Raw genomic sequence first — 23,854 nt, forward strand, 5'->3', positions numbered from 1 at the left:
TAATGGAAACGTCGGAACAAACGGCTGTATTTCATACACGAGCGTTTTCATGAATTTATGTAGTATTTGCTGTATTATAACAGCGCCGGAAGGAAGAGGAAAAGGCTTTATTTGCGGCAGTGCAGTTTAGTGCTGTAGCTTCGTACATTTCTGAGTGCGGTTGCTTTGTAGATCTTGTGGGGTTGAGTGCGTGTGTAAGTCTCTCTCTCTCTCTCTCTCTCTCTCTCTCTCTCTCTCTCTCTCTCTCTCTCTCTCTCAAGCATTCTGAGTGCAGTTGCTTTAGATCTTGTGGGGTTAAGTATGTGTGTAAGCCTCTCTCTCTCTCTCTCTCTCTCTCTCTCTCTCTCTCTCTCTCTCTCTCTCTCTCTCTGTGTGTGTGCGTGTGGGTGTGTGTGTGTGTTGTGGGGAGCGGGGGGAAGACCGATTGTCTTAACTATCCCTAATACCACGTATGTAACTTTCACAAGCAACAGCATCGATAGTCATCTTGTAACCCCGGGGAGAGAGAGAGAGAGAGAGAGAGAGAGAGTCAATGACGACAATCACAAACAATCTTCTCATTGCCTGCAGATTCCACACGTAGGAGAAGCCCACGATTAAAACGGAACAAAAATGGAATGTGATAAAGGAAAAAAAAAAAGTGAAACATTCCACCTACACAGAGGAAGATAAAGACAAAATACCCGCAAATGGCGAAACACAACAACAGGTAAGTGTAATTCTCACATTCTGGTTGATGTGTGCTTTTGCGTTATTTGAATTTCATTTATTTTTCTGTTGCGTTTTTTAATTTGTTGATTTTCTTTTGCGTTGTATGATTTTTTTTTTGGCGTTATTTGATTTATTTTATTTTCCTTTACGTTATTTTAATTCATTTATTTTCTTTTGCGATATTTAAATTTATTTATTTTCGTTTGCGTTATTTGAACTCATTTATTTTATTTTGCGTTATTTGAATTCATTATTTTTTTTTTTTGCGTTATTAGATTTCGCTTATTTTCTTTTACGTAGTTTGGAATCATTTATTTTCTGTTGCGTTATTTGAATGCGTTTATTTTCTTTTGCGTCATTTGAATTCTTTTATTTTCCAGGGATTTTGGCGGAGGTATAAATTTATGAATGTTTTTGTCAAATAGAAAATAAAACTCAACTAGGAGTTGCACAAAAGCAAAACTTGAATGACAAAACGCGTGTTTTAATTCTCGAATTTTTGTAGGTTTTGAAAAACCAAAAATATTTTTTTGTCAAACAAAATAAAAGGAAAAACTGTTCTAAAAAAGTGTTGTGCAGTATATGGTATAATATTTAATGTTTTTTTTTATTTTTTACATGTATTTCCCAGCCCTGCGCACACTAACTCATATACACGTTTTATTTTTTGTCAGACAAAATAATGAAAAAATTGTTCCCCAAAAAAAGTGTCGTTCAGCATATGGTATACTATTTAATATTTTTTTATTTTTCCACATGTATTTCCCAACCTTTCCCACGCTAACTCATACAAAAAAAACAGGGTGAAAATAGTAAGTGGCTTTTTGTCTCATTCTGAGTGTATATATATATATATATATATATATATATATATATATATATATATATATATATATATATATATATATATATATATATATATAAATATATATATATATATATATATATATATATATATATATATATATATATATATATATATATATATATATATATATATATATATATATATATATATATATATATATATATATATATATATATATATAGCCTTGGCGTGAGAGACATAACAATCTTAACTGAATATCTGCTATAAGTTTTAGTTTTCTGTAAATGAAAACTATTGTGCCTGCTTTGTCTGTCCGTCCGCACGTTTCCTGTCCGCCCTCAGATCTTAAAAACTACTGAGGCTAGAGGGCTGCAAATTGTTATGTTGATTATTCCCCCTCCAATCATCAAACATACCAAATTGCATCCCTCTATCCTCAGTAGTTTTTATTTTATTTAAGGTTAAAGTTAGCCATGATCGTGCGTCTGGCAACGCTATAGGACAGGCCACAATCGGGCCGTGGCTGAAATTTTTGTGGATTATTTTCTATATTTTTCCTTGTCTTCGTTCTCCAAGTATTTCTAGGAAAAATGAGCGTTCGTAATTTTAATTTTTTAGTGGTTTTTGCAGTATGGTTTTATAATTAAAATCAAAATTACGTAATTATCCTTAAATGTAAAACAGTTTATTATTATTATTATTATTATTATTATTATTATTATTATTATTATTATTATTATTATTATTATTTTCAGAATGATCGAAAGTGGACATTACAGACTTGTGTTTTAATGAAAATACTTACCCAGTCATTTTTAAATATATGACAGTTTTATTATTATTATTATTATTATTATTATTATTATTATTATTATTATTATTATTATTATTATTATTATTATTATTATTATTATTCAGAATGATCGAAAGTGATCATTACTGACTGGTGTTTTAATGAAAACACTTAACCTGCCATTTTTGAATATATGAAGTTTTGTTATTATTATTATTATTATTATTATTATTATTATTATTATTATTATTATTATTATTATTCAGAATGATCGAAAGTGATCATTACAGTCTGTTTTTTAATGGAAATTATTACCTAGTCATCCTCAAGTATATAATAGTTTTTATTATTATTATTATTATTATTATTATTATTATTATTATTATTATTCATAATGAGGTAAATTCATATGTAAAGTTCTTTCATATTGTTATCATTAATATTATTATTCAAACGCATTTAATAATATGAAAATATAAACTAAAACCATTGTATCTACTTCTCAAAACCCCTGTTGATTTTTTTATTTTCCAATCCCAATCTTCTTTTAAAATCTACAACTTCCTTTCAACTACCGTCGTTTATAATCTCCATATCTTCTGTTGCAAACCATTTGTCAGTACACCGTAATAAGTTTTCATTTATATACGAAAAAATACGCTTGTGCTTAGTAAACGCATAACGTTAATATATTTCCATTTATTTATATTTTCATTTTATTTTATTAATACTTATATATGTATTATTTGCATTTCGAATAAATGTGCTTATATGTTTAGTACATGCATAACGTTAATATATTTTCATTTATTTTTATTTTTATTTTATTTTATTAGTATTTATTTGTGTATCATTTACATAACGAATAAATACGCTTATATGCTGAGTACACGCATAACGTATATATATTTTCATTTATTTTTAATTTTATTTATTTCTATCTATAATTATATATTTTTATTTTATTTTTATTTATATTCGTTTTTATTTTATTTTTATATATTGTTATTTCATTTATTCTATTTTTTATTTAATGTTTACTCGCGTTTATATATACATATATTTATCATTTACATAGCGAATGAATACGCTTATATGCTTAGTACACGCATAACGTTTATATATTGTCATTTATTTTTATTTGTACTTATTTTTATTTATAGTTACATATTTTTATTTATACCTATTCGTTTATATTTCTTATTTATTGTTATTTCATTTTATGTATATTTTTTAAATTTAATTGTGACTCATTTATTGTTTTGTCCTCGGGTGCAAACCCCGCCTCACATACGCACGCGCAAAACGTGCGCATTTGTTTACGACAACAAGATGGTTATTGTTGTTTATCGCTGTTTATTGCTGTTTATTTGTTTACGCGCCGCGCGTCCGGGCAGCAATTCTCGGCAATAAACACGCCAGGATACGAAGCAAGCATCTTCCCGCGAGTAGAATGGGGATATACTGGAGCTTTCCTGGAGGGTAAACATGCTTTGATAAACAAACAAGCGCAGTTTGTAACCTGAATGCACACAGGCACACACATGATATGACTCGTGCTTGCTTGCTTGCATTGAGCTGTGCTTTCTTCCTCCTGAGAGTGAGATAAAGGCACGGATGTGTTTCTTTACGGTGGATCTCATCTTATGTACTTTTCATAGTTTTTATATATTATGTGAGGTAGGATTGGATCCGGAATGGAAAAAAGGAATTGACGAGTAAATATGAGATAATAACGTTGGTAATGGGATAACTAGATTTATATTTTTTTACACGAAATTCTAATTCACTGAGTGAGCATATATATATATATATATATATATATATATATATACAATCATGAAGTTAAGAATGTCGATTTCGTAAAGAAAATTATACATATATATATACATATATATATATATATATATATATTTATATATATATATATATATATTATGTATATATATACATATATATACAACATTATATATATATATATATATATATATATATATATATATATATATATATATATATATATATATATATATATATATATATATATATATATATATATATATATATATATATATATATATATATATATATATATATATATATATATATATATATATATATACGTGTGTGTGTATTTGTAAAAATGTAAACATATCAAATTATGAATCCCAACGTTTTCATCATAAATCTTTTCTCTGTTGAACTACAAGAGGTCCCTGTTCAGTTGTTCGTTAGCGCGGTATTATATTTATTATTATTGCCTCATTGCACAGCAGAGAGAGAGAGAGAGAGAGAGAGAGAGAGAGAGAGAGAGAGAGAGAGAGAGAGAGAGAGAGAGAGAATTCTCCTTACACTCAAATCAGGCATTTAAGTGTCTTCAGGGAACAAAGAAGAATGAAAACTATCCAGAGCGAGTCAATAAATGTACGTACACTTACTGACTAGATCCAACAGAGGCTACTTCTCTCATGGTGTCCTTTTCTAGCCCAGGCTTGCAAAAGCAAGAAAAATGAAAAGAAATGAAAAAATGGGGTAGGGGGAAAATTTTAACCACAAAATAAGAGACAGAACTTCATCCTCATAAAGCAGAGAAGATTATACGACTCGTGAAGAACAGAAGCAGGTAGAGACTTCTCAATCTTAACTGTTTCCACTTTTGTTGTTATTAGTTTTCTGTAAAAGAAAACTATTGAGATGTCCATTTTTCTGTCCGTCCGCACTTTTACTGTCCGGCCTCGGATCTTAAAAACCACTGAGGCTAGAGGGCTGCAAATTGATATGTTGATCATCCACCCTCCAGTCATCAAACATACTAAATTGCAGCCGTCTAGCCTCCTCAGTAGTTTTTATTTTATTTAAGGTTAAAGTTAGCTATGATCGTGCGTATGGCACCGCTATAGGTGCCAACAACGCAGGCCACCACCACCACCGGGCCGTGGCTGAAAGTTTCATGGGTCGCGGATGAGAGGTTAATGAGCCGCGGCTGAGTTTCATACAGCATTATACGCTCTACAGAAAACTCGATTGCGCCGGAGAAACTTCGGCGCATTATTTACTTATTTATGGCGGCAGGAGGGAATACATGTAAGGAGTAAATATATAAATTCATAAAATACTCTGAACTACGTCCACTTTTGTCGCTTATTGTTATTTACGAAACTAGAAACGTGTAAGCCGAGATTGCACGGTTGTTTACGGCCGCTGCCGTGCAAATAATTCCGATGATGGATCTGTCTGTTTACGAAGCAAGTAACGACGTCATTGTCTGGCCCCTCCGTCGTGTTTACGACGATCCTTCAAAGTCTTACGTCAATAGGACTGTCATATTTCCGGGATTCCGAAAATCGTGCGAGAGGCGTCCTCGAAGAAGAAGAAGAAGAAAAAGAAGTAATGTCTTTAAGAGGGAGATTGGAAGATATTTCTTTTTCGTCCGACTCACTGTTTTTTTTGGAGGGTAAGATGAAATCGAATGGACTTTTGAAAAAGATTCTTTCTAGGGAACGGGAATTTGGTTTCGGGAGTTGTAAAAGATTCTTTCTAGGGATGGGAATTTGGTTATAGGAATTGTATGTTGGTATGTTGTTATTCGAATTATTTTCTTTTTTTTTTATTGATAGAAAGTCGAGGAGTATTCGTGGTATTTCAGTAGCCAACGTTTCGATAGTTATTTTAGGAATTCCGTTTGTTTACCTTTCCGGCGGAGAATAATTTAAATATATATTCAAGGTAGAATTAATTGAATTAAAGGTGAATTTTTGTGAATTCCTAACTAAGCGAATTCGCTTGCGTAACCTGTTTATTTCTAATTGGTTATTGATTTCGTTTCTGTAATCAGAACTCGGTAAGTTTTTCTCTTTTTATTTTAAATCCCTTTAATTCTGAGTTCGAACTGAGTGACTAGATTAAGCTGACTATATGCCAGCACGGTCTCTTGCTCCTGGGAGATCCTTGCCGAGTTATCTTCGGTGATCAACGGAACTCTTATAATTATTCAGTTATTATTAGTCTTGTGAAGGATCTGTGACTTTTACCACCATGTAGAATAGTTGTAGACAAATACACACATATATACATATGTGTGTGTATATATATATATATATATATATATATATATATATATATATATATATATATATATATATATATATATATATATATATATATACACACTATCCAATACTCCATTGTTTCTCTTTCCTTCGTGGATTTTGTCTTTATTTATATATTCATCAGGTTCCATATTTTTTGTGATTCAGTGATTCAGTTATATATATATATATATATATATATATATATATATATATATATATATATATATATATATATATATATATATATATATTTATATACTATGCGTGTATGTGACCTGATGATATATCTCTTCTGAAAACGAAAATTAGTTGGATGCCAACAGCTATCTCGCAATTTAACATTTCTCATTTCTCATTTATTTTAGCGTGGTAACATCCAGTCACCTTTTCTTGACGATGTGGTAACTCAGTCAGCTTCCGTGTGTCATTACGGAGTTATGGATGGTAATTAAAGTCTCATCAGCGTGGGAAGTTGATCTTTTAATCAGGATTCTTGAATTAACAGAAAAGAAGTTTCTGGATAATGGAAAATATAAACGAGGTTTACGTTGATATAATAGCATACATCTAATTACTATTTAGCTTTGCTTTTCAGTCAGTGCAGAGAGAGAGAGAGAGAGAGAGAGAGACCGACCTAGTCTCTTTATTATCGTTTTTTATTGTTCAGCGTGAGATTCCACTCGCCTTTTAAATAGAAAGAACCTCAAAACCTGACGTCAGTAGCAGTAAAATTCTCCGTCATGCGGTGCACTGTAAGCACTACTTAAGGTTCTTTGCAACGTGCCTTCGGCCCCTAGCTGCAACCCCTTTCGTTCCTTTTACTGTACCTCCTTTCATATTCTCTTTCTTCCGTCTTACTTTCCACCCTCTCCTAACAATTGATTCATAGTGCAACTGCTTTGAGGTTTTCCTCCTGTTATAACTTTTAAACCTTTTTACTGTCAATTTCCGTTTCGGTGCTGAATGCCCTCATAGGTCCCAGTGATTGGCCTTTGGCCTAAATTCTACATTCTATTCAATCCAGTTCAGTAGAAATAGTGAACACGCAATCACGTGTGTGACAGAAATAAATTTCTGACTCACGTCGGGATCGAACCCAGGTCTTTCAATTGACAGTCAAGGGTGCTGCCAACTGAACCACACAGGTCATAGGAAGAGTTGGAACCTAAGTACCACTGTGCCCAAGGCTTTTACCTTAGCAAGCTGACTGCCTAGCATACCAGCATAAGTGTGTGGTTCAGTTGGCAGGGCCTTTGCATTTCAACTGAAAGACCTGGGTTCGATCCCGACGCGAGTCAGAAATTTAGACCTGTCGGTTCGTGCGATGTTATACTTTCTGTGAATTTCGAGAAAGGTAACATATTTTCACGCGTCTGTTTTTTTTTTTTTTTTTTTAGTTTTCTGTAAAAGAAAACTATTGTGCCGGCTTTGTCTGTCCGTCCGCATTTTTCGTGTCCGCCCTCAGATCTTAAAAACTACTGAGGCTAGAGGCCTGCAAATTGGTATGTTGATCATCCATCCTCCAACTATCAAACATACCAAATTGCAGCCCTCTAGCCTCAGTAGTTTTTATCTTATTTAAGGTTAAAGTTAGCCATAATCGTGCTTCTGGCAACGATATAGGATAGGCCACCACGGGCAGTGGTTAAAGTTTCATGGGCCGCTGCTCATGCAGCTTTATACCCAGACCACTGAAAGATAGATCCATTTTCGGTGGCCCTGATTATACGCTGTAGCAGCTGTTCAGAAAACTCGATTGGGCCGAAGAAACTTCGGCGCATTTTTTACTTGTTCGTATAACTGTGGACTCGTCATTTAAGTTAGATTTGCCGAAATCTTAATCAATGAGAGATCAGTTTCAGTTTTCATTTTTAAAGAGAAAAATGTCTTCTCCGTCAAATTATAAACATTCCACAGTGACTTGTTTTCAGCTAAAACTGAATCGTCAGTTCAGTTATGAAAAATATTAAGGAACTAAAAATAAACTAATTGCTTTTCTTTATACGCTGAAAAAATTCTCAGGTTGACTGAAAAGTAATAAAAGGAAATATACGAGGTAAAACAAATTGGACATTCGATATCAGTTTCCATTACTGAAGTTTGATGAACAAAATATATTGATGCGTTGGTCGATTGCTTAAAAAAAGGGATGATTTTATTTTTTTTTTTTCTATTTTGAAACGAGAGTCTCTTAAGATTTATTGGTCTTGTCGAAATTGAACTCTTGAAAAGGGACGGAATTTGATATTTTCTAGACATCTGAGAATGCTCAGGTTGCAGTGAATCTATATATATATATATATATATATATATATATATATATATATATATATATATATATATATATATATATATATATATATATATATATATATATATATATATATATAAATGTATATATAATATATATATATTATAGTATATATGAATATAAGGAGTATTACATTCTACCAAGACTTTATTCACTTTGTTTGAAAATCCCTTAATAGGATTAAATAACAATCGGAGCATTCTTATCCATTTTTATATTTTTATGGAATAGGTACATTACATAAAATCTACACATTTCTCTATTCTCTGAATACAGTGTTTACACAAACGAAGACATCATTGTATGCTCGCGAGCTTCTTCTTCTTCTTCTTCTCCTTCTTCTTCTTCTTCTTCTTCTCCTTCTTCTTCTTCTTCTTCTTCGAGGATTTAATCTCCCCCACGTTCGCCACGAGCAATAAATCGCTCGGAATTCGAGTGAAAATGATGATAAATTCTCGTTCCTGAAAAATCACTTCAGAACGGAAACGTTTTGCCTTGGGATGTGTAAGGTGAAAGTGAATGAGTTGAATATATTCTTTTTTGCATTGCAGAGAGGCACGGGAAAACAGTTCTTCGGTCTGATAATGTTTGGAAATGTATTAATTAAAAAAAAATCCGTGAACACAAGAAGGATTTTTTTTATTGGTCTGATAGCCTTTGAAAATGTAATAATTTAAAAAAAATTCCGTGAAGACAAGAAGGATTTTTTTTTGTCTGATAATGTTTGAAAATGTATTGGTTTTTTTTTATTCCATGAACACAAGAAGGAAATCTTTTTTTTTTTTTTTTTTGGCCTGATAATATTTGAAAATGTATTAGTTTTTTTTTAATTCCGTGAAGACGAAAAGGAATTTTTTTATCTGAAAATGTTTAAAAATGCATTATTTTTTATTCTGTGAACACAAGAAGGAATTTTTTTTTATTGGTCTGATAATGTTTGAAAATGCATTATTTTTTTAAAATTCCGTGAACGCAAAAATGACACTTTTCTTCTTTGTTAGTCTGATAAAGTTTCAAAATGTATTATTTTTTTCATTCCGTGAACACTAGAAGGAATATTTTTTTTTTTTTTTGGTAATGTTTGAAAATGCAGTCATTTTTAATCCCTAGAACACAAGCATGAAATTTTCCTATTTGTTGATGGACAACGATAAAAATACAAGAACGGAGCAAGAGGAATAAAACAGATTGTTGGATAATAAGGAAACGTTTTGAATAGACGTTTTTTTTCCCTGTGAATGCAGAGAATAAATGAAAACCTACGATATTACAAAGAGGTACGGAAAACGGTTCTTCTGTCGGATAATGTTGAGAATTTCTTAATATAAAAAAAAAATCCGCTAATACAGATACATATAATTTTTTGTTCCTGGACAACGACAAAAATACAAGAACGAAGCAAAAGAAAATAATATTTAATTTTATATTGAGAAAAATGTGTCGGATAAAAATTATTTTTGTTAATAGGAATTAAAAGAATCTGAATAATCAACAAACAAACAAATCGTCATTTTGGCAGACTCGCTCTGCAAACAAAATATTTTTTCTTTAATAAAAAAAATACTTTTTTTTTTAAGGAAAAAAATATTTTCTTTAATGAAAAAACTTTTTTTCTTTAATGAAAAAAAAATTTAATGAAAAAAATTTTTTTCTTTAATGAAAAACTTTTTTCTTAGAAATTTTTTTCTTAAATGAAAAATTTTTCTTTAATGAAAAAAATATTTTTCTCATTAATGAAAAAAAATTTTTCTTTAGTGAAAAAAAAAATTTATTTAATCAAAAATATTTTTTAAAATAAAAAAATTTTTCTTTAATGAAAATATTTTTTTCTTTAATGAAAAAAAAGGAACGTCTAATCACATACACGATATGTGTTTTATCGCTTCCATTTCCATTTTTCTGACAAATCCATTATCACTAAGCCGTATACGATGTCAGTTCTTTGAGCACATTGCAAATCTATAAAACAAAAACAAAAATATATTGGGGAGTTTGGCAACATCTCTCGGATAATCTCTATTTTTCATCAACTCGAGAAAGAAAGTCAATTCGAAACATATCTTGAGTCTTGGTGTTTTGAAAAATACCTTCGATATAAAATAGGTGATGAGGTCTGGCATGACGTCATCATGTAAACAGCGAGACGTATGTTAAATAGAAATCATCCTACATTTGGCGTGCCATGTTTTCCATGTAACACTTCTCTAATGCATCTTATAACAATACAACTCTTGATCCTCACTGTCTAATTTTACCATTTTCAACATTGTCGATCATTCGACACGTGACTTTCATCGTCGAATACAGCTGGTCCACTCCTCCTGATTAACGGCGGTCCACTTGCTTATCGTGTCATTTTTGTTCGTTCGACTTAGTTCAGTCGATTGACGTCGAGTCTTGTCAGATTAATTCGCTGCAAACGTGTCGCGTCGAGCCGAGTGTCAGGTCGATATGCATTAAGTGAGCTATGCCAAGGCACCGTCTTTCATGTAAGTTGAGTCGAGTAGCGTCGAGTCAGTTTGCTTTAAGTCACTGAAAGCTTAGGGTGTCGATTTTCGTTCAGTTGAGTCGATCTTATACAACAAAGATTTGTTCAAGTCAGTTTATCTCCACTGAGACACTTCAAGTCGATGCACTATAACAGTCACGTTCAGTCACATCAGGTCAGTTCACTTTAACAGAGTCATATACAGTCACATCACGTCAGTTCACTTTAACAGTCATGCTCTGTCATATCAGGTCAGTTCACTTTAATAGAGTCATATTCAGTCACATCAAGTCAGTTCACTTTAATAGTCCTGTTCAGTCACATCAAGTTATTTCACTTCAGTAGTCATATGCTTTCACATCAGTTCACATCAAGTTGGTTCACTTTATTAGTCATATACAGTCAGATCAATTCAGTTCACTTCAGTGGAGCCATATACACACATCATGTCAGATCACTTTAACAGAGTCTTAGTCATATCGAGTCAGGTGGCCTCAGCAGAGTAACATCGAGTTGGTTCACTCAAACCTAGTCATATTGAATTAATTTATTCCAGCTGGAGTACTGCAGGGCATTTGCTGAAACCCAGACCGTTTGTTCTGAGTCCATCTACTCCAACAAAGAACTCCATTTACTCCAACGGAATGGTGTCAGAAATTTACCTCTGTTCAGATTAAAGTGAGATGATCCAGTCTGATCGGATAGTACGTGATTAATTGCTTATAAAAATATACATCTATTTATGGTGTGCGCTTGTATACATACAAATTAAACACACACATGTATATATATAGCTCATGATAATATCAGTAGTTTAGAAAACATATACACACAGATGTTTACATATAAACATGTAAATGCACATTGATGTTGACACAGTTATTTGCTTGCTGCCTCATTACCATTTGCATCATTGTCGATAGGATTATTTTGGCTCCTTCTAGTAACTGTACACATTTGAATGAGAATTCTGTACCGTGAAGGCTATTGTCCTTTTCAGAGTGTGGAATTTTTATTACTTTTAATTCCATAACTAGTATACTGTTGTCAGTACAGTGTTCACATGCCGTCTCTTTGAACATAGATCTATTAGCAACTATCCCTCCAAAAGTCTTTTTCACATAATTTTGCCTAACTTTCCCAAACCTCGTGAATTGAAAAGGTAAAAAAAAAATACATCTCTCAGACCCCAATGAAAATGATTCACACAAGTTCCCAAAACGCATTTTGAAAATGATGTACGAAAATACAGAAGGTAAATGTATATTGATTTTTTTTTTTTAGGTTATTTTCCACATAAAAGTTCCCATATGTCGACTCAAAAAGGAAACACACACACACACTGAACTTCAGTATACACACACATGCACGAGTATTTCCTTTGCAAATTGATTCTTCTTGCCTCGGGTAACAAGACCTTTCCTGTTTCGTGGTTTCCTCACCTCCTCTTCAGTTCCTTCTCCCGTTCTTCCTTACCAACCCTTCTCCCATGACGTCCTCCTCTTCCTCTCCTGACCTCCTCCTCCCTCCTTCTCCTCCTCCTCCTCCTCCTCCTGAGTCACCTCGCCTCGTCTCCACCCGCTTCATCATCCAGATACCTCTGGCCCGGACCGGTGTCACGCCTTCGACCGCGTCAAAACATCGACCAGGAGGTGTCCTCCGTCGCTAACGAGGAATGGCACGAGCGCCAGCAGAAGCAGGAGCTCCAAGGGCGTGCCTGGGCTGCTGCGGCAACCTAAAGCAGAAGAACCGCTGCTGGCTGTAGTGTTCTTGTGTTGGATGGCTGCCGGGGACTCGCCTGTGGGTGAGGGAGAGGGAAAGTTAGGCACTTTGGGAGGTTCAAGTTGAGGGACAAAGACGTACATATGTACATATATACATTCATATATACGTACATAGATACATACATGCATGTATTTGTGTGTTACTGTATATGCATGTATTAGTTTCTATTTATGTCAGTGTTTAATTTTTCATATCAGTACTGAGAAATTATGTTGGTGCTACTAGCATTATATTTATATATATATATATATATATATATATATATATATATATATATATATATATATATATATATACATATATGTGTGTGTGTATTGTGTGTGTGCGTGTGTATGCCTGCCTGTGTCAGCCTTAATATACGCATACATTCATATACATATACACATACATATAGGTGCAAATGTCTATGCTTGAATATATCAGCTTGTTAGTATGTCTCAGTCCTTGTTTGTCGACTAATGATTCATAAAATTACTTTTTATTCATTGCAATAAAATTTTATTTATCGGTATAACACTATGAGCAAATGGTGGGGATAACAATTCTCTCAAACTGGTAAAAATTACCAACAGAAAATTTATATTTTCTTTTGTTATTTTTACGACAAAATTCAGTTTGTTTATCTTTTCGAATAAATGATTGATTTGTATGTTTACTCTATCATGATACTATAATTCATGAGTGAGTTAATATACAGCTTGTTGAAAAAATTAATTCAGAAGACTATTTTCATATCGTTATTTAAAACGAGCATTTACTGAAATTTAGAGGCATATAGTATGTCACCTCGTTGGAGCTAATCGTGTATTGTGATATAAATTTACCAGTGTCAGTCCATGTTCCATCATAATGGTTTTCGACAGCATTGTAAAGACACGTCAATTATTTGGTGGTGTGAACGATAAATGTTACTTTCACAGAACTTCGTTCAAATCCACAATGAGACTGCATTCTGAATATTTGATGTATGAGAACGATTCCTGTTTTTTTTTATCACGAAAAAAACAAGTAAGTTGGCAATGTGTTCTATAACATGAATCGATATTTTTCTTGATACACAAGGTAATATTTAGAAGAAACAGATGTGGAGAGAGAGAGAGAGAGAGAGAGAGAGAGAGAGAGAGAGAGAGAGAGAGAGAGAGAGAGAGAGATGAAAATACAATATCCTTCAGAAGAAATGCATCGATAAGGGTCACAAAAATGAGAGAGAGAGAGAATATTCGGAAGAAAGAGATGGAGAGAGAACATTCAGAAGAAAGCAAGAGAGAGAGAGAGAGAGAGAGAGAGAGAGATCGCCATCCGTACTTAACAGCAATTGCTAAGTAATGTTAGTGACATTGCCAAAACATCCTCACCAATCTTATTTTGACTCGTAGAACAAAACCATCATTTAATGTTATCAACATTATTCACAACAGCTGTACCAGATGTTAACAAAACACTTTAAAGACCCCTTCGTTACTTCCTCACTTGAACAATATATTTCTTAAAATCCTTGAACATGTTTCCCGAGGGCTTAAACATCTGTTTCATCTCTGTTTCCTAAACATCTGTTTCACTGACTTAAACATATGTTTCCCCGAGGACTTAAACATCTGTTTCCCTAGGACTTAAGCCTCTTTTTCTCCAGGACTTAAACACCTGTTTCCCGAGGACTAAATATTTATTTCCTAAACATCTGTTTCCCTTGGACTTAAACACCTGTTTCATCTGGGACTTAAACATCTGTTTCCATCTTTTCAGGGACTTAAACATCTGTTCCCTAGGACTTAAACATCTGTTTCCCGAGGACTTAAAAATCTGTTTCCTGAGGACTTTAACCTCTGTTTCCCGAGGACTTAAACATCTGTTTCCCTAGGACTTAAACATCTGTTTCCCTGGGACTTAAACATGTTTCCCTGGGACTTAAACATCTGTTTCCCTAGTACCTAAACATCTGTTTCCCGAGGACTTAAACATCTGTTTCCCGAGGGCCTAAACATCTGTTTCCCGAGGACTCAAACATCTGTTCCCCAAGGAAACACTCTCCGTGACACCTACTGTTGATCACGTGGACATTGATCGAGTGAGGTGGAGCGGTTGCAGGCGAGCAGGTGTATTCGCCCGAATCTTTCCCCGCCGCCCTGTGGATCAACAGCTGCGAGGTCGTGTCCCTCCCGTGGGAGGTCACCACCTGGATGCCCGAACCGTCTTCGTCGTAGCTCAGTAACTGTTGGCAAATGAAGGAATAATGAGTGATTAGTTTTTTTCAAATAATATGTAATGATTCAGTTATAAATGATGAAACCATCTGGCCGTATCTCAGTAACTGTTGGGAAATGAAGGAATAATGGATAGGTTTATAATGTTAATTTATAATGATTCAGTTATAAATGATAAAACCTTCTGGTCGTAGCTCAGTAACTGTTGGGAAATGAAGGAATTAAATAGGTTTATAATGTTAATATATAATGATTCAGTAATAAATGACAAAACCTTCTGGTCGTAGCTCAATAACTGTAGGGAAATGAAGGAATAATGAATAGGTTTATATAGGCAATAATGAAATACAAAATATTAAATGAACATCTAAATAATACCGTAAGATATTTATCAAACAAAAAACTTGGTAATGGACACGAAATGGCGACTGCTTTTATAAATTTACTGCATCCTTCATCTTGAGTGAAAGATTTTTGTCGAATGTTCAAGTCTGTCAAAAAGAGATAGATTAGTGTTGGGTGATTCAGTATTTATAGACATCTTGATGTAATGATTGCTGTTTAGGAGGTTAAAGATATCTATCATATTCGCTATAAGTCCAAGCGGAAATACATAAATAAATGGACAGGGTGAGAAGCTGTGTGTAGGAGTTTTGATGTAATGGTCGAAATTGATATGTTTTAGGATATAACTAAATAATTGTCGAAAGTGAGGAAGTATTTTTAGGAGTTTTGATGGAATGGTCGGAACTGATATGTTTTAGGATATAAATAAATAAATGTTGAAAGTAAGAAAGTATATCTAGGAGTTTTGATGTAATGATCGAAATTGATACATTTCAGGATAGGCTTCATTTTGTAGTAAATTCAAGACCTAAACAAAGCAGCGTTATCGCAGAAAATTACAGGGTGTCATAAAAAAACAGTTGTTACAGCGTCGATTTTTACGGTGCTGGTGTATTTCTGGGAGACATTCGACGTGAGGAATGCAGAAACACTCGTCATTTTCAGCCTGTCTTCGAATTTTATTGTGAATATTGGAAGAAATGTGAGCAATCTAACGCTTTCCACGATTGTCTTTTTTTTTGTTTGAGAAGATAAATTATGAAGGGTTATGTGGTAATGTGAAGTGTTGAGAAAATATTCGGATTAAAGACGGTGAGGGAGTAATGATTCTTAAATCATTTAGGTTTACTAGTTTATTGCAAAGGAACACAAGCTGAATGGAATTTTATATATATCGTTAATTATATATATATTCATATGTAATATATATATATATTCATATGTATATATATATATATATATATATATTTATATATTTATATATATATATATATATATATTATATATATATATTTATACAAATATATATATATATATATATATATATATTATATATTGACCATTAATAATAGTGATAATAATCATAACACTTCATCTCATCAAAACAATAACAAAAAAACAATCTTTCCTTAATAACATCTGTAGAACGAAATGGCAAAATCTGCAAACGCAGAAAACCAAAATCGAATCTTGCAATTTCCAGTGAATAAGGCGCCGTTCCGAGGACCCGCGAACCCTTCCAGGTAGAACCAGAAACAGGGAAATTTTGTGTGGACCAACAAACCCCAAAATTCGTGAGACGCGTTCCAGCATTTCCCAGGGCACGCCATGGGCTCGATTATTCAAAGGCAACGCCCGAATTTCGGGTCAACAGGAGGGGTGGGTTCCCACTCTGGAGGTGACCAAGGAGTGTCTCCCTCAAATATACTCTGGGAATATACTGTATTCGAGGGACCTTGGAGGTGGCTTCAAAGGAGATGCGAAGAATCGTCGTAGGCTGGAAACTCGTCCAAAGGAGATTATGTTTTCTTTATATTTTGTTTTATTCAAGGTGTATAGAATTTTCAGAAGCTGGTCCTTACTTTATTATTATTATTATTATTATTATTATTATTATTATTATTATTATTATTATTATTATTATTATTTGCTTTATTTACGAAATGTAAAGCGTTCTGAAATTTGTCCTTATTCTACTGGGCGCAAGTTCTGGTCAGCAGGAGGGCTGAATGTATAATACTGACGACTTATTTTAGAAATGGTATATATATATATATATATATATATATATATATATATATATATATATATATATATATATATCTTGCATTTTCACGAAAGATAAACAAGTATCGAAACTGGTACGTAAATACCTAACCCTTTTATTTGTGATGCGAACCAATTGAAAGAAAAGAAAACAAGTAAAAAATGCGCCGAAGTTTCTTTGGCTCAATTGAGTTTTCTGTACAGCGTATAATGCTGTATGAAACTTTTAGCCACGGTCCATGAAACTCTTAGCTGCGACCTATGAAACTCAGCCACGGTCCGGTAGTGGCATGTGTTGTTGGTACCTTTAGAGGTGCCAGAAGTACGATTACGGCTAACTTTAACCTTAAATAAAATAAAAACTACTGAGGCTAGAGGGCTGCAATTTGGTATGTTTGATGATTGGAGGGTGGATGATCAACATACCAATTTGCAGCCCTCTGACCTCAGTAGTGTTTAAGATCTGATGGCGGACAGAAAAAGTGCGGACAGACTAGAGTGCGGAGGGACAGACTCAGCCGGCACAATAGTTTTCTTTTACAGAAAACTAAAATTACGAAAAATGACCGCAAGTATTTGATGGAAATGTTTAACTTTACATGTTAATACTGCCTTACTCAGTCACAGTTTTCGATTTACACGATAATTATACAATTCAACCATCTCCCAACCCCACTCCAAGATAGAACGCGATCAATCAATCATCATGCCCTTTCAGTGTCCCTGGGAAAGGCCACAGACACCTTTTGGGGAGATCGATTCCTAAATACCAGCGAAGTTCCAAATGCAGCTGGTTATCGACCGCTGAAATTTCTCCTCTGCGATTAGGAATTAGGAGCATTGCTACACATCTCAAGGAGAACTGTTGAACTGGGAATGATATGAAGATTTTAGGAATATTCTCATAGGTTAGAATTTTCAGCATCCTCGAAATATGAATGGGTTTTAGAGAAATAGATAAAGTATAAATTGTCTTAAGGACGCTTGTGTCTGTGAATTTTATATCAGAAAATGTCGATTGTGAAAAAAACTACAAATTATGAATTATTGTTATAGAGATATCGAAAAGTGGGGCTTTTTTCGTAAGCATCCGGGGAATATTAATTTTTATAGGAACTATATGAATTATAAATCTTTATAAAGACCTTCAGCATTGTTATTTGTTATAAAGATCTCAGGAAATATGAAAAATATGAATTGGTATAAAGATCTTATATACTACGAATCATATGAGGATCTTAGGGACTGTGAATTCTTATGAAGATCTTATGATTGTGAATTCTTATAGTGAATTAAAATTAATGAATTATTACAAAAAAGGTTAGGAAATACAAACGGTTACAGATATTTTAAGAATTATAGATAATTAAAAATAACTTAGGAATATAGACTTTGTGTATAGATAGAAAGATAGAATTTGAGTAAAGAACTTATGAACTGTGAATGCCTTCAAAGATTTGATCTCAGGAATTGGGTTTAGAACTGCGAGTTGTCAGCATGTCCTTTAGAGTTCGTATTGATGATTGCAAAGAATTCATTTGTGCTGACACCTTCGAGGGACGACCCAGTTACATAAAGTGTGCTCACTGGCGTGTATATAATTCAGTTCACATATGTTCATTGTTATGAGTAGTCTCCTTAACTCGAATGCCAACCTCAGTTCTGCCACAAAAGAATGGTAATAAGATTGAATAAGAAAAAAATATTAAAATCGAAAGTTACGATTTCAGACCATACAAAGCATCGTCTCGAGTTCTGGTGTTAGAGTCACTTTGAATAAGTAAAAAATATTAAAATCGAAATTTACGATTTCAGACCATACAAAGCATCGTCTCGAAGTCTGATGTTAGAGTCATTTTGGAAGGCGTGATGTTGGAATGCACGAAGGAAAATGGGAATGGGAATGGGAATGAATGACAATAGACCTTATTATACAAAGACATGCGTCGTCAGACGTTGGAACGGCGAGACGACACAGGGAAGAGTTAGGTCAGACGGCGATTAGAGTAAAATGTCAAGGACGTAGACGAGAGAGAATGGTGAATAAGTGCAAGGATGCAGATAGGAGAGAATGGTCAAAGAATGCCTTCTTTTTTTTTTTAGTGTACTTTTTGGTGATGTCACCTCCCCCACACTCTCCCCCGCCCACCGCCCCCTCCGTTTTATTACGTCTTAAATTGGTGTATAGGTTTGACTGGCATGACATATATCCACGTTTATATCAGAATCTCTCTCTCTCTCTCTCTCTCTCTCTCTCTCTCTCTCTCTCTCTCTCTCTCTCTCTCTCTCAGTAGTCTTTGCTTGACGGGTTTGCCTGTTTATCCAATGACCAATGACTTCCTGCACCCAGCAGCATCTCTCTCTCTCTCAATGACCAATGAGTAGTCTTCTCTGCAGGTTGCCTGTTTAATGACTTCCTGCATCCAACATCATCATTCTCTCTCTCTCTCTCTCTCTCTCTCTCTCTCTCTCTCTCTCTCTCTCTCTCTCTCTCTCTGCTCCCAAGCATATAAGCATGCATTACCCTGACCCTAACGTTGATTAAATGTAATAGTGAAGTATACATAAGTTAAATAATTTTCCAGTCGGGCCGTTTAGCCTGTTAAAAACAGTTTTCCTAATTCGAAGAATATATCACATTCCACTTAGTCTCATTTTAATATTCGTATATATTTCAACTGTCATCATGAGACGGTTGACAATTCCGAACTCATTTTAGTAATAGGCTATTATTGTGAATGTACCAGAGATAATGACAGATTATGTACCAGAAATATTGACAGATTGTGTATCAGAAATATTGACAGATTTTGTATCAGAAATATTGACAGGTTATGTACCAGAAACAGATTGTGCACAAGAAATATTACCAGATTATGTACCAGAAGTTTACAAATTATGTACCAGAAATATTGACAGATTGTGTACCAGAAATATGAACAGATTATATAGCAGAAATATTGACAGATTATGTACCAGAAATATTGACATATTGTGTACCAGAAATATGAACAGATTATATAGCAGAAATATTGACAGATTATGTAGCAGAAATATTGACAGATTGTGTACCAAAAATATGAACAGATTATATAGCAGAAACATTGACAGATTATATACCAAAAATATTGCCAAATTATGTTGCCCAAGGTAAGGTAGCTCCGGCGTTGCGTAACAAATCACCGACGCCCTCTCAATTCCTTTCAGTACGTTTCAAGTCCATTATATGTGATCTAGAAGCTCCCATTGATATAGCAGAACGCCTGCGTCTCAAAATTACCTGACCGAGGCCACGGCAGCCCACTCAGGTTATCATCGTAGGTGGTATTGTCCAAATATAGGTTCTGCATCAGCAAATTGCTTACTGCTACTTAGTCATGGCAGTAAATTGCTTACTGCTACTTAGTCATGGGGAAGATATGGTTCCTTTGTAAGATTACACAATATTTGTTTATTAGGTACGTAAATTATTTGTCAAATTGCAATTGTCAGTTTTTTCTTGCTGTGTTGCCTGCGTGCATGCTGTAAATTTGTGTGTTTATATATATATATATATATATATACTATATATATATATATATATATGTATGTATATATGTGTTTATGTATATATATGTATATATAATATATATATATATATATATATATATATATATATATATATATATATATATATATACATACATATGTATGTATGTATGTGTGTGTGTATGTGTCTGCGTGCTTTCTTATCAAGCTCTGATGTTAGATGATTTTAGAGCATAATTACACACACACACACACTCGAATGGACGAACGAACGAGGTCCTCTCAAGGAAGGCACATAAGTCTGGGGCAGCCTGAATCAAATTCTCGGGCTCTGCACATCTCCGCTTTAGAACCTGGCGCAAAAGAAACCTCTTGAGGGAGAGAGAGAGATGAAAAGAAAGACACTTCAAAGGAAATAAGAAGAGAGACGGGAGGAAAAAAGCGAGAGAAAGAGACCGGGAAGTTTTAAACAAGAAATGTGTGTGAAGAATTAGAGTTAAAAAAAAAAAAACAGAACTGAATTGCTGAATCTTTTAAGAGCGGAAAAGTACGTGAAGTGTAAATGGTAGAGAAACTCTAGTGGGAGACATTTTAAAAACGTTCTGTGAGATATTACGTGTTTAAACTATATTTTTAAAGATTCTAGAAACATTCTTAACAAATTATAGCGTATTATATAATCCCGTGGGGCAGCGGTAGTAGACAGTTCATTAAGCAATGCCTGCAAAACATAAGTCATTAGGAATTTGAATATATATAGAATTTAGGCCAGAAGCCAAGCACTGGGACCTATGAGGTCAATCAGCGCTGAAAATGAAATTGACAGTAAAAAGTTTGAAAGGTGTAACAGGAAGAAAACCTCTCAGTTGCACTATGAATCAATTGTTATGAGAGGGTGGAAAGTAAGATGGAAGAAAGTGAATAAGAAAGGAGGTACAGTAAAAGGAACGAAGGGGGTTGCAGCTAGGGGCCGAAGGCACGCTTCAAAGAATACACGTTGGAATCTCTTTTTTATTTATTTTATTTATTTATTTATTTATTTATTTTATAAATAACATCGCTAGTTGTCAATAGACTTCTTCAGCAATATACTGATAGATTACCCAGTGTCATTTACAATAAGGGAAACAACCCTTTATATCTAGATTTTGCGAGGTTGTTATCATCTGTCAGAACACATAATAATGTGGTAAATGACGAGATACCAGTTACAAATGTGGATTCCGTATCGACATAAAGAATGAGATCATTGTGTTCACTTCTCCAGAGTCAAAGTAACAGATATATTATTATTATTATTATTATTATTATTATTATTATTATTATTATTATTATTATTATTATTATTATTATTATTATTATTATTATTATTATTATCTGCATATGTAGGTAGAAGACCCATTTTCAAACAAGTGGAGTTAAATGTGATTGCTGCATCAGATTGCATTCTGTTTGAATAAAGATTTTTAATATTTCTTGTGATTGCTTTTTCTCTTTTACTGCTTTTGTCCAGTAACTCCTCTATATTTGTCACTCTTTATAAATTTAAAGATAAATATTTGTTTTTGGGAAACCCTTTAACGAAAGAAAAAAAGGACATACCACATTTAGGCAGCAAAGGAACTTCGATGTTCACGAGGAACGTTTGATCCGGTATTGAAATGAGGCGTTGATTGTCCGTAGGTTTTCATTCATTGTAGTAGTTGTTTAGGCTAATCGTTTCTTCCATTTCTACGCCACTTTCCTTTCGCATCCTACTGAACGTGGCCACTCAAGAAGATGGCTGTAAACTGCTCTGTAGCGATGAGTTTTGCACCACCTTGTGTGCAAGGAGCCAGAGAACCATTACAAATCAGGCCTTGTATATAAGGAGCCAGACTCACCGTTACAGATTAGGCTTAGAGTTAAGGATCCAGAATCACTGTTACAGATCAGGCCTCGTATATAAGGAGCCAGACTCACCGTTACAGATCAGGCCTTTTATATAAGGAGCCTGACGCACCGTTACAGACCAGGCTAGACTTACTGTTACAGATCAGGTCTTGTATATAAGGAGCTGGACTCACCGCTACAAATCAGGTTAGACTTGCCATTACAGATCAGGCCTCGTATATAAGGAGCCAGACTTACCATTACAGATAATGCCTTTTATATAAGGAGCCAGAATCACTGTTACAGATCAGGCTTTTTATGTAAGGAGCCAGTGTCAGTGTCAGAGATCAGGCCTTGTATATAAGGAGCCAGGCTCACCGTTCCAGGTCAGTCTGCTCCCTTTTCATGGCGTGATCGTGCCCAGTAGAACCTCAAGCTAAAATGTTCAAGGAACACCTTAAGGAGTAAAACTCTACGGTAACCACACTCCTTATTTAAATACCTGCTCAAGCATTGCTCATCAACGTCGAAGTCACTTTCCAACTTAGATGCATTAATTTCTCTATTTTCTATTAAAACAAGATTCGCCTCTCCATTTATATAGAACGGAGAGTAACTAGCGGAATGCAGTAAAAGAGAAAAGGCTAACATAAGAAAGGTACAGTAGATAAAGATCGATACAAATGGAATGCGACTGATACAGCACATTCAACTCCACTGATTATTTGAGTAAAACATTAGTGCTAAAACTTTATAAGATTTAATACTAATTCTTCCCATTCCCTGCGACTTGGGAGCACATTCCTCGTTGGAATTAATCTGTGATGCATATCCGATGTCGTGTGATTCTACGATGGCTGCATTATTACGACATTAATGTCTCTGGGGACCTCGGCAGCACAGCCTACCCAAATGAAGATGGATTACGTCGCCTTATTGAATTACGACGCTATTTGATTTCGTAATGCGTTATACTGTATAATGCAAATAATGTATTATGATTTGTGCGTATGTATTACGGAAACGTTCTGAAACGAACTTGCAGATGTACGCGCATGTAATGTTAGCAACGGAAGTACTTTTGCTCCTCGAGATGTGCAATGTTTGCAAGCAAGCAAGCGTGCACACAGACA

The 23,854-nt window shown here is 34.0% G+C and overlaps 1 protein-coding gene across 1 annotated transcript in view; it reads right to left on the reverse strand.

The window, feature by feature from the left end:
* Positions 1-9,793: 9,793 nt before the first annotated feature.
* Positions 9,794-23,854, reverse strand: part of LOC136828262 (zwei Ig domain protein zig-8-like) — an 83,724-nt gene continuing 69,663 nt past the window's right edge. Inside the window, exons 6-7 of the mRNA XM_067086124.1 lie at positions 15,049-15,217; positions 9,794-13,021 (exon numbers count right to left, since the gene is read on the reverse strand). Of these exons, the coding sequence (XP_066942225.1) occupies positions 12,840-13,021; positions 15,049-15,217 (351 nt within the window). The 3' untranslated portion in view covers positions 9,794-12,839. The remainder of the gene's footprint in view (positions 13,022-15,048; positions 15,218-23,854) is intronic.

Source organism: Macrobrachium rosenbergii, chromosome 42 (assembly GCF_040412425.1).
Source record: "Macrobrachium rosenbergii isolate ZJJX-2024 chromosome 42, ASM4041242v1, whole genome shotgun sequence".
Lineage (NCBI taxonomy): Eukaryota > Metazoa > Arthropoda > Malacostraca > Decapoda > Palaemonidae > Macrobrachium > Macrobrachium rosenbergii.